Source organism: Dermochelys coriacea, chromosome 24, assembly GCF_009764565.3.
Source record: "Dermochelys coriacea isolate rDerCor1 chromosome 24, rDerCor1.pri.v4, whole genome shotgun sequence".
Taxonomy (NCBI): domain Eukaryota; kingdom Metazoa; phylum Chordata; order Testudines; family Dermochelyidae; genus Dermochelys; species Dermochelys coriacea.
In genome coordinates this window covers 6783812-6796422 of record NC_050091.1, presented here as the reverse complement: position 1 = coordinate 6796422, position 12611 = coordinate 6783812, and the positions used below count along the sequence as shown (strand labels likewise).

At 48.2% G+C, this 12611-nt stretch overlaps 1 protein-coding gene across 8 annotated transcripts in view; it reads right to left on the bottom strand.

Annotated features, from left to right (window-relative positions):
- The window catches only part of TARS2 (threonyl-tRNA synthetase 2, mitochondrial), a 29815-nt gene extending 22010 nt beyond the window's left edge, over window positions 1-7805 (bottom strand). For 3 of the 8 annotated variants that reach the window (XM_038382449.2, XM_043502177.1, XM_038382451.2), the window contains exons 1-5: window positions 7647-7805; window positions 7316-7426; window positions 6274-6378; window positions 4982-5172; window positions 4037-4160 (exon numbers count right to left, since the gene is read on the bottom strand). In XM_038382449.2, coding sequence (XP_038238377.1) covers window positions 4037-4160; window positions 4982-5172; window positions 6274-6378; window positions 7316-7324 — 429 coding nt within the window. In that variant the 5' untranslated portion in view covers window positions 7325-7426; window positions 7647-7805. Of the gene's footprint in view, window positions 1-4036; window positions 4161-4981; window positions 5173-5932; window positions 6221-6273; window positions 6379-7315; window positions 7427-7646 lie in introns of those variants that run through there. The other 5 variants (XM_038382447.2, XM_038382448.2, XM_043502175.1 and 2 more) reach the window with 5 other exon arrangements.
- Between the last annotated feature and the right edge of the window lie 4806 nt (window positions 7806-12611).

Sequence of the window (12611 nt, the reverse complement as noted above, 5' to 3'; positions counted from 1 at the left end):
TGCACCCCACACGGCTCTGGCCCATTGGGATCCCAGCTCCAGTGACGACTCAGAGTACTGGATTAACGGAGACACCCTGCAGCTCTCACATATGGGGTGCCTGCTTGTTCAGAGAGGGAGCCCAAAGTCCCTCGTTAGCGGTCTTTAGGGGGCCTGCCTGTTCCCAGGAGGCAGTGTTATCTAGTGGATAAAGCACTGGATTGCGGACTGAAGACTCGTGGGCTCTATTCCCACCTCTACCTGTTGTGTAATATTGAGAAAGTCACTTCAGTTGCTCCGTGCCTCAGTTTCCTCATCTGTAAAATGGGGACAAAGATACTGCTCGCATTTGTAAAGTATTTTGAGAGCTAGGGACCGTTATACTCATTATACATGCTGTTCCTTCTCCTTTTAGGCTAGCTGTAGTTACTATTTTCTTTTCCTCTCTGCCTAATTCCTTGCCCTTGTCCCTGGCCTGGTGGACTCCTGTCAACCAAAACTTGAGCGTCTGATTTTTCAGCCTTTTGCATCTGTGTTTTTGCCAGTCAGATACCCAAGTGCAGGAGCCACTGGCTAGTCCAGCATCTCAACGACATGCATTGCAATTGCAGAGGATTAAGAATGTAAGATGGTGGCCCAGCTGGGCCACCGCTTCCCGCAGCTTCCATTGGTCGGGAACGGTGAACCGCGGCCACTGGGAGCTGTGAGCGGCTGAACCTGCAGACGTGGCAGGTAAACAAAGCGTCTTGCAGCCTGCCAGGAGCTTGCTCTGAACAAGTCACAAACCAAGTTTGGGAACCATTGTTTTAGAGCATGGTCAGGAGAGATGCTTTTGCAAAGGACAGTTAAAAAGAACATCTATCAAACCCCGCTTCCTTGGTGACCCCTACACTCCAGCAGGTGCTTTAAGCAGTGGTTCTCAACCAGGGGTACATGTACCCCTGGGGCTAAGCAGAGGTCTTTCAGGGGGTACATCAACTCATCTTGATATTTGCCTAGTTTTACAACAGGCTACATAAAAAGCCCTAGCCAAGTCAGTACAAGCTAAAATTTCATACAATGGACTTAAAGAAAAGGAGTACCTGTGGCACCTTAGAGACTAACAAATTTATTTGAGCATAAGCTCTCGTGAGCTACAGCTCACTTAGCTGTAGCTGACGAAAGCTTAGAGACTAACAAATGTATTTGAGCATAAGCTTTCGTCAGCTACAGCTAAGTGAGCTGTAGCTCACGAGAGCTTATGCTCAAATAAATTTGTTAGTCTCTAAGGTGCCACAAGTCCTCCTTTTCTTTTTGCGAATACAGACTAACACGGCTGCTACTCTGATACAATGACTTGTTTATACCACTCTATATATTGTGCACTGACATGGAAGGACAGTATTTATATTTCAATTGATTTTATTTTATAATTACATGATAATGATGAAAATCAGCAATTTGTCAGTAACGGTGTGATGTGACACTTTTGTATTTTTCGCTCCGATTTTGGAAGCAAATAGTTTTTAGGTGAGGTGAAACTTGGGGGTACGCAAGACAAAGGAGACTCTTGAAAGGGGTACAGTAGGCTGGACAGGTTGAGAACCATGGCACTAAAGGGACAGATTCTAGAAATCACAGAAACGGCCCAGATTAGCCACTGTCCTGGCTCCCTTTTCCTACCACCAGAGGGCTCCTTCCCCACAACTGAATGCCAACTTAGCTACTTTGTCACTAGATTTAGTGACTTTTTGGTTTCCCTAGTGAGAAAATAAGTGTCAAAGTGACCAGTGACAAATCTAGCTACTTTTACTGCCAATTACAGGGACATTCAGAGGACGACGTCACCAACATGTATAGTCACAAGCAGCTCGACAGGGTTAATAAAATCCATTCCGTGCTCTTCTTACTACTTTCTGTTGGACACCAAGTCAATGTCATTACGTCTCAACTGAGTGTGTCCTCGGAAGAAATTGCATTCCAGGGCTGCTTGGGCTGAGATCACTATAATTGGCCGGTGAGGAAAAGAAGTTCGTGGAGGCTAATTAAAAATGTCGCTAAAGCCAGGTGCCCTTTGGAGAGAGCAGCACATTAGCCAGGGCTCGTTTTCACCCAAATGTTCTTTCTTGCTGCTCTGTAGTAGATAGCACAGCCTGTGATACAGGGTAAGATGGCTAATGAAGTGGGCTGGGCGGGCGAGGCAGGTTAGCCAGCGAGGAGAGCCGCACGGATGGAAGGTGGGGTGGGATGAGACAGGGCCATGTGTCCCAATGGGGCAGGGGGCACTGTGCCTCCAGGGACGAAGCCCTTACTACAGGATCAAAGGTCGAGTTGGCCTGATTTTGGCTCCCCTTTACTCCTTCCCCTGGCTTGGCCTGGGGTTAGCTACCCAGCTGTTTTCAGAAATCAAACTCTAGGAGCGGAGGGGAGGGATCCAGCTAGCGGATTTTTGGTTTTAAATCTACTTTCTTGGTTCCCAGCAGCGCCAAGTTCAGCTCAGGCGAATGCCCTCCTCCCCTGGCTCTGAGTCCTCCCTTTCACTAACCTGTTGGCACAAATCCAGGCTGGCAAGAAAGGCCGAGGCTGGGCTGAAATTCACCATCCTGGGCTGCAGTGTACAGAGCGCCCTTCCCAAAGAGCAGAGGGCCACTGGCTCACATACAAACCTTAAGCCCTCTGCTGAATAAGCTTGGAGAGGGGCAGAGCATTTAATCAGGGCCAAGGAAAGTTCTGCCATCGCAGGCAGGCCTCCTTAAACGGGTGGAAATTGGACTCTCAATTAGACAAACAGCAAAGTCCATACGGCTGGGGTTTGTAAATCCTCCTCTACTTCCCCTCTGGATCAAACTGTTGTAATTAAAAGCACAACAAAAACAAAAGCACCCAACCCACTCACCCCCAGTTGCAATATCGTGGTGTAGGTTTATAAATGAAACACATATGATTAAAGAGGAAATATTCATTAGTCCCAAAGCAGAGGCTCCTTCCTACCAATCAGACACATTTGGCAGGTCATAAACCCAGGAGTGCTTAATTTGTGCAGGGGCTTGCCGGGACTAAGGGCAGCTGAGCCCTCGCACCTCTTTCATCACAAATTAAGTACTGGGCTACACCTAAACCTGCAGAATATCCTCATCATACTGCAGCCCAGGTCGGCTGGGGTTGGTTAATTTCAGCCAAGTCTTGGCTTTTCTTGCCAGCCTGGATGTGTGCTGACAGGTTAGTGAAAGGGAGGACTCAGAGCCAGGGGGAGGAGAGCAAGGAGCCAAGAAAGTAGATTTAAAAACAAAAATCCACTAGCCAGACCACTTCCCCCTACTCCCAGAGTTTGATTTCTGAAAACAGCTGGGTAGCTAACCCCAGGCCAAGCCAGGGGAAGGAGTAAAGGGGAGCCAAAATCAGGCTAACTCCACCTTTGATCCTGTAGTAAGGGCTTCGTCCCTGGAGGCTCAGTGCCCCCTGCCCCATTGGGACACATGGCCCTGTCTCATCCCACCCCACCTTCCATCCGTGTGGCTCTCCTTGCTGGCTAACCTGCCTCGCCCGCCCAGCCACCTTCATTAGCCATCTTACCCTGCATCACAGGCTGTGCTATCTACTACAGAGCAGCAAGAAAGAACATTTGGGTGAAAACAAGCCCTGGCTAATGTGCTGCCCTCTCCAAAGGGCACCTGGCTTTAGCGACATTTTTAATTAGCCTCCTCGAACTTCTTTTCCTCGCCGGCCAATTATAGTGATCTCAGCCCAAGCAGCCCTGGAATGCGATTTCTTCCGAGGACATGCTCAGTTGAGACGTAATGACATTGACTTGGTGTCCAACAGAACGTAGTAAGAAGAGCACAGAATGGATTTTATTAACATTGAGCTACTTGTGAATGATTTTGTGACTATACTCACTTGGGCATGCACACGCGAGTGTGTATATTTAATTTTCTGTTGACTTCCCTGGAAATTTTGTTTAGTGACATTTTTGACTCTTTTGAGCTCTTAAACAGCTACATTTAGCGACTTTTCAGGGTCGGTCTGGTGACTTCCTGCTATGTCCCAAGGGGACAACACTGCGCCAGATATCACTCACCGCCTGCCCCTCTGGAGAATCAAAGCCCAAGAATTCCAAGGCGACGTTGCTTTCCAGAGGGCGATCCAGGTCGTACAGGGTCCCGTTCACCCTGGCGGCCACCGCACCCTCAGCCAGGCCCCGACTGGAAGGAGAGAGGTAACAGAACACACTCAATACAGGACATGTGACTGGCTAGTCAGTAGCTCACGAAAGCTTGTTCTGTAATAAATTTGTTAGTCTCTAAGGTGACACAAGTCCTCCTGTTCTTTTTAGTGCTGGGGAAGGGACCCTGGAGCCAGGTCTCCAGCCCAATTACAGCCCAGGGTGAATATAGGTAACTGTGCAGTGAGTTCTCCCCCGGCACCTCCCACCCTGAGCTAGAGAGATCATGTCTCCAAGACCCGTTCACACCTGGACCCTCTCTGCCGAGGCTGCCAGCAAGAAGCCGGTTAGCACCAGTTCCAAGGATGGGCTCTGCAGCCTCGACACCTGCCAGCTACAGCTGGCAAACCCACTTCTCGTTGAGCCACTCCTCCTCAGCGAGGTGCTCTGCCCATGCCTAGTGAGGGCTGCTGGGGCAAAGGCTGCATACTCACCCCAGCTTATGGGCCACTACTCGTGCTGTGCCCCAGGCGGGCCATGGGGAGCAACACATTGCACCTGGGCTGTCTGGTTTTGAAAGCACGAACCGCCTCTACAGCAGGAGCTAAAAGACCCAGCTCCATTAGCCATGATGTTCAGGCTCCATGTGGGCCAGCCATCACTAGAGGGGGACAGAGAGCCACACTGAGCAGGTGTGAGGGGAGGGGGATTCAAAGGAGGGAGTCAGGTGCCCAGAGCCCAGCTGAGCGTAGCCAAACCGGACCCCTAGGGGCAAAGGACTCAATATGAACCCAAGGGTTTAAAAGGTTTTGAAAGCAGACAACTGTTCATAGGGAGAAAACGTGCAATGGCATCCAGTACCCGATTTGTGACGCCACGTGATACGGCGTGGTTCTTAGGGACTCTCCTTCCACCTGTTGGCCATCGGGCAGGGAGATCTGGATTGGCCCACCTGCCTTCTGCGCCCGGTCTGCACATCGCTCATCGTAGGCAGCCTTTAGCTTCTCGTACAAACAGAGCCGCTCAGCAAGGTGGGGTAAGAAAGCACCTGCCTGGAAGAGAGCCACAGAAGGACTGGAGGAAGTTTATGATGGGAGCGGAGTCTAGTGGGTAGAGGATGGGCATTGGAGTCAGGACTCCTGGGTTCTCTCTTCCCAGCCCTAGCAAGGAAACGAGATAGAGTGGGTAGAGCTGGAAGGGACTGGGAGTCAGGACTCCTGGGCTTCTCTCCCAGCTCCTGTTGGAGAAGCAATGTTTAGTAGTTAGAGCAGGGTGTGCACTGAATCGCAGAACTGGAAGTGATCTGGAGAGGTCATCTGGTCCAGTCCCCTACACTCATGGCACGACTCAATATTGTGCTTTGGGAGGGGGGTGAGATGGACTGCAGGGCCTGGGCAGCCTATACAGCTCCGAGCACAATGGGCCCCCAGCTCTGCTGGAGCCTCTTGGTGCCCTTGAGATATCCACAGACCCATATAGGGCACTTGTGGGGCATCGGGGCTTCTGCAATACAGAGCAACCGCCCAAGGGCACAACACAACACCCCTGCCAGCCCCGCCCTGCGGGGGTCACCACAGCAAAAAATCAGGCTCCAAGAAGAAGCTAAAAACCCCCCAGGCAGCTTGGCCTAGCCCCATGGAGCTCCCTGGGGCGGGGGCACCTTCCCCGCCTGCCCCAGAGCCCAGTCCCCAGCCCGAGCCGGCTGCCCGGCGGGCACTGCTAGCCCCCAAAGCGCGCGAAGGGCCAAACCCAGGCGCAGCAGAGAGAAACGGGGCAGGGAGGTTTCCCGCTGCCATGCAAAGCCGGACGGACCTTGTACCACCTGCGGCTCCAGCCGGGGCCCTTCCCGGCCAGGATCCTCCCCCAGGGCGAGAGGAGCCGCATGGCCCCCCCACGGCAGCTCGGCGGGCCCCCCGGCCTTCCTGCAGCAATAACCCCACCCCCCTCGCCCGCTGGCTGGCCAGAGGCAGGCCCGGCCCAGAGGATTGGCCGCTCCTCGTGGCCAATAACTTCGCACCGCGGCTTCCCGAGCGGCCCCTCCTGCAACGGCGGCGGCAGCTCCCGGGGCGGAGATGCGCCCGCGCGCCGCGCAGGCCGCTGGCGTCTGCGCCGCCCACTGCGCCCGCCTCCCCGCGCCGATCGCGGGCCCTCACCCGCTGAAAGGCTCCACATCCCGGGACGCGGGCCACGGCCACAACAACGCGCGCCCTGACTCGCGGCCGCGGTCCCAGGCTGCCGGGGTGGGGGAGCTTTGCCACCTAGAAAGGAAACAATAGGGCAAGTTCAAAGCCACACACTGTACTCGGACAACCCAATCGCTGTTCATCGCTCCCTGTGCTGTCATGAAAAGGTAATAAGCAATAATAAATCCCTGTACTTCCTCGTGTGTGCTTTCTTAAAAAAAAAAAAAAAAAAACAGTTGAAAGGGCACAAACAACAACATAAAAAAAAACCCACGTTGGAACACATATTTTGCCTAGCGTTGTTAGAACAAGATAGATCGACCTGTGGAACTCCTTGCCAGAATCATAGAATATCAGGGTTAGAAGGGACCTCAGGAGATCATCTAGTCTAACCCCCTGCTCAAAGCAGGACCAATCCCCAATTAAACATCCATATCCCTAAATGGCCCCCTCAGGGATTGAACTCACAACCCTGGGTTTAGCAGGCCAGTACTCAAACCACTGAGCTATAGGGTTCAGATGTTGTGAAGGCCAAGACACTAACAGGGTTCAAAAAAAGAACTGGATAAATTTATGGAGGATAGGATCCATCAATGGCTATTAGCCAGGATGGGCAGGGACAGTGTCCCTAGCCTCTGTTTGCCAGAAGCTGGGAAAGGGCGACAGGGGATGGATCACTTGATGATTCCCTGTTCTGTTCATTCCCTCTGGGGCAACTGGCACGTGCCGCTGTCGGAAGACAGGATACTGGGCTAATTGGTCTGACCCAATATGGCCGTTCTTATAAGATTAGTTCAATAGAGGGGAAAGATGAGCAGGAGAACCCCCTCCCTCCCAGTTTACTTTGTGTATTTATTCTTAAGAAGAAAAATCAGGATTCAGAAACATCTGTATGGAAAACGCTACAACCTATTCTGCTACGCTCTACTTTGACACATACTTAAAACTACAATAAATCACAGAAAGATAAGCCCCACACCATAGTGAATAACCAGACACAGAAATAAACCACCTCTCTCATTTTTCTTTAAGTATCGCCCCTCTCAGCAATTCTTGAATCTTCAGCGGCTCTCTTGAGAAGACAGGACAGCACTTGTCAAGTCAGTTTTCTTGGTTGGTGGGTCTTCCACAGCAATGTAAGAGAAAGAAAAAATAAAAGGGAAATGTGGTTATTAAATCACAAAAATGGGCAGGGAATATGGAGTAGGGGTTCCCTACCAGTACTGTCAACCCTAAGAATTCAAAAAGTGTGACTGAGTTCCCCCTTTCCCCAAATCACTATTATTGTCTTATAGGAGTCATGAATTTCAAAAATAATACATTTGGGGGTGCTTTTTATTCACCTTTGGGTTTTTGAATCTTTAGGAGCCATGTTTTCAAGCGTTTCTCCACCACCTTGGAGGATAGATGCTTTTTTAAATTATTATTATTATTCAAACTAAAGCTGAGATTCTAACACAATCACATGAATCCAGGAAGCTGTGACATTAAGAAAAGACACCAAATATCACCCACCCCCCAAAAAAGATAAAAATTATCAATTGGCAACACTGTAAGGTCCTGGAAATTACTCAATTATTCATTTGAAATCTAGCCAATCTAAAAGTAACAGAGTTTCTTTAAGCTTGAAGGCTGAAATTTTCAATACTGCCAAAAGGTTCAGCCAACTGGGCACCCAAATCTTTCAGTTTTCTCCAAATTTCTCATACAAGATTACATATCAAACAACATCAAAAACTAATCAGGCATCTACATGGCTCTGTGGCATATTCAAGCTGACTGGCAATTTTCCCACTGAAACTTTTTGCAACAAAAAAATAGCTTTTTTTTGTGTGCGCGAAGCTTTCATTTTGTTCAAAGTTCTATGGTTTTTCAAAGGAAAAATCAAGAGTCAGAACTCTTTGATTTTGAAAAATGACATTGTTTTAGTTTACTATTAAAAAAGTTCTACCCATAAAATATCATCAACAAAAAACAAGCCCCAAACCACACACACACACACACAAAGCCCAAACAACCGCACACACATTTTTTTGTTTTGTTTTATTCAAAAAATGTTTGCAGAAAATACTTACCATTTCCCAAACAGCTCTATTGCATTACTAATAAAAGGATGAGTGAGCATGAAGAAATTCCAGTAGCCAGTAAAAGCAAGGGGATTTTTGGGGAGGTTTTAAGCAGGGGCAGGTTCTTAGAATAAATAATATCTTCAATTCATTAACACTAGATCACCTGCTAGCCTGATCCTGCCATGAGCAACATATAGGTCTGCCCATTCTGAGCCATGGCAGGATCGGGGCCTACTTTTTATTATAGGTTTCAGAGTAGCAGCCGTGTTAGTCTGTATTCGCAAAAAGAAAAGGAGTACTTGTGGCACCTTAGAGACTAACAAATTTATTAGAGCATAAGCTTTCGTGAGCTACAGCTCACTTCATCGGATGCATTTGGTGGAAAACACACACAGAGAACATGAAACAAGGGTTTATCATACACACTGTAAGGAGAGTGATCACTTAAGATAAGCCATCACCAACAGCAGGGGGGGGGAAAGGAGGAAAACCTTCCATGGTGACAAGCAGGTAGGCTAATTCCAGCAGTTAACAAGTTAAAACCATGGAAGGTTTTCCTCCTTTCCCCCCCCTGCTGTTTGTGATGGCTTATCTTAAGTGATCACTCTCCTTACAGTGTGTATGATAAACCCATTGTTTCATGTTCTCTGTGTGTGTGTGTATATAAATCTCTCCTCTGTTTTTTCCACCAAATGCATCCGATGAAGTGAGCTGTAGCTCACGAAAGCTTATGCTCTAATAAATTTGTTAGTCTCTAAGGTGCCACAAGTACTCCTTTTCTTTTTACTTTTTATTATGTATAACTTAAAGCCTCTTTTTACTTTTGGCAAATCTAATCAAGGCTCCAGCTGCCTCTGCCATAAATTACAAAAACAAAATCAAGTTAGACAGCCAGCCAACCGGCCAGCTGAACACAAAAGCTCTCTTCCCTCTGCAGATCTAACCTTCAGACTCCATTCTGTGCAGCAGCATGTGCAAATAGACACAGCTTCCAGCACAGCCTGAAGATCAACGGCCTAGGGCTATTTTGGGTCATAGATTAGGAGATAGCATGTTCCATACCCCCTTAGACAGAACACATTATTCCTAGCCCCTCCTGTTTTAAAGTATGGCGGATCCCCTGATTGCAACTGCGGCAACAGGTCAACAGGAGCAGGTACTCTCCCAAGGCCCTGATTCAGCAAAGCACAAACGTGCTCAAAGTGAAGCAAGTACTTAAGTCCCATTGACTACAGAGTGCTTTCCTGCATTAGGGCCTCCAGGAGAAAGGTCCAAACCCCTTTGAGGCTATTTAGGTTAAAACCCAACCAGATTAGCAACATTTATTTCTAAAGATGATTTGGCATGTCAAGCTCAAATTTCTACCTAAACTTTGTCGCACTTTAGTTAAAAGGTTCCATTTACTAACGGCTAGTTAAGAGAGTTAATAGGTGTTGTCGACCTGTTACAGGTGTGAGCTGTAGCCTTAATGATGGTTTTAGGTACATCAGCAGAAGGGGCCAGCAATGGTTATAACCAAGCTACTGACCAGTTGGACTCAATAAAACTATAACAATTAACTATTTATTAAAATATCAGTAATTGATTAACCTTTTATAAACTATTCAGCAATTATAACATGTGACCAGCTATCCCTGGTCCTTATCTGTCCCTGGGCCTCTGAGCACTTCACAATCCTAACTTACTTCACACCCAGGAAATGCTATGACCCCGTTGTACAGATGGGGAACAGAGGCCAAGATCTGCAAAGGTATTTAGGCTCCTAATTTCCAGGAGACTAAATACATTTGTGGATCTGGGTCAGAGACTTACAGGTAGGTCTACATAGCAAAAAAAAAAAAAAAAAAGAGTTCTTAATTCTGGTTAAAGTAGCAGAGAAGACACATCAACTCTGCCTTGAATTCAGGTTAACCACTCATGTTAAAGCCCAGAGACTAGGTGGGATTTAACTCAAATTGCTGCGTCTTCAGTTCTATTTTAACCCAAACTGGCTAACCTGAGTTACGGCCACACCTGGCTTTGCAAAGAAGACACACCTAGAGTGACTTGCCCAAGGTCACATGGGAAGTTTGTGATAGACCAAGGAATTGAACCCTAGTCTCCCAATCCTAAAATAGTGCCCTAACTACTGGACCATCATTTCTCTCTGAGCAGCTGCACATGAAGGTCTGAATGCTACCTCTGCTTTCCCTCCCTCTCCCCCACTTTGCACGTTCTCACTACTGCGAATGCAAGAGTCTTCTTCCTCGCAGCTCCTCCATCTCACCAACTCTCTATCGCACTTCAAATATCAGCTGAAACCATCTCTACTTCTCTATCATCTTTGTTACACATATTCAAATGCCAACTTGCTGCACTGAAGGATCCAAAACTGCATTCAACATAAGGGCCCAGGACACCGCAGCGCCCCCATCTCAGCCCAAACATCAGCCACCCTCTAATTGTTTTGAGTGAAGTGTCTGAATGGAAATGCACATAAGTGATGTCAAAGATTAACAAGATCTTCTGGAAGCTCTATCATTCAGACTCTCCGCTTTAGGCAGGTTACAACGTGAGCGGTAAAGATTTCATACAAAAGCACAAAGCAGCCTGTACGTGGAAAAATAGAAACTTTTGGCCAACTTTTACAAGCGGGACGCTGAAGGAACACAATCCAAAACACCATTTTCTTTTGTGTATGGACTTCCGAGAGAGAGAGATTGCGCTTTTAAGTGGATGACACAAAGTCTCCATGCAGCTGTAGTAACACTAAAGCATAACCTGCTTTATCCTAGCATCATGGAGAATACTGAACACATTTGGATAACAAGGGGATTTTGGCATTCACCAAATGTCAGGGGATGTGACCCTGCTTGTGATAAAAGGGTAGTGGATAAAGGAGGGGTGGAGAGCTGAAGTTGTATTTGACGTACAGGACTTTAAACCAATCCTGTGCTGCCTCCCTCCTCTGTCACGTTTAGGCCCCCAAGCCTGCAACAATCAGATCCACTAAAGCGAATCCCCATGTTCATATGGGCAAACACTGGAGTCAACAGGGCTCTGTATAGGTGCAGAGTTCTGCATTAATGGATGCGATTGCAGGATTAGGGCCTATCAAACCAATCCTACACACATTTATGGGACTACTCACGCAAGTCAATTTACACGCCGGCTTAAAAGCGTTTGTAGGACCAAGACAAGCCTAAAAGGCCAAAAGACTCAAGCAAGAGCCCAACTTTACCAAAATGGACTGTGAATTTGGTAGGGCCCTATGGATGAATGAGTAAACTTCACGATCATAAGATAAATTTCATGATTTCAGCTATTTAAATCTGAAATTTCACGGTGTTGTAATTGTGAGGGTCCTGACCCAAAAAGGAGTTGTATGTATGTGTGTGCATGGGGGGGGGGTCTCAAGGTTATCGTAGAGGGGGTTGCGGTACTGCAATCTTTCTGTGCTGCTGCTGGCGGCAGCGCTGCCTTCAGAGCTGAGCAGCTGGAAAGTGGTGGCTGCAGGCCTGGAGTCCATCTCTGAATGCCGTGTTGCCAACAGCAGCAGGGAAGAAGTAAGGATGGCACGGTACGGTATTGGGACCCTTACTTCTGCGCTGCTGCCCACAGAGCTGGGCCCTCAGTCAGCAGCCACCACTGTCTGGCCGCTCAGTTCTGCAGACAGCAGTGCAGAAGTAAGGATGGCAATACCATACCGTGCCATCCTTACTTCTTCCGTGCTGCTGGCGAGGATTTGCCTTTAGAGCTGGGCTCCTGGCCTGCAGCCGCTGCTCTCCAGCCACCCAGCTCTGAAGTCAGCACAGCAGTGAGGGTGGCCATACCACAACCCCCCTAAAATAACCTTGTGACCCCCCCCTGCAACTCCCTTTTGGGTCAGGACCCCCAGTTTGAGAAATGCTGGTCTCCCCCCATGAAATCTGTATAGTATAGGGTAAAAGCACACAAAAGATCAGATTTCACTGGGGGGGGGAGGGGGAAGACACCAGATTTCACGGTCCATGACGTATTTTTTTATGGCCGTGAATTTGGTAGGGCCCTATTCATCCAGATTTAAACATGCATTCAGAAAGAGGAACAGCTTACCCTTTGCTCCAGGCACACTCCGATACATTTTAAAAATACAAAGATACAAAACAGACTCTTCCCACCCCCACCCCTTTGACCAATAATTAACATATAATGGTTGGCATCCCACAGCTCCCATTAACCTTAATGCTCACCACCATCCTGTGCTTATAGATTTAGGAG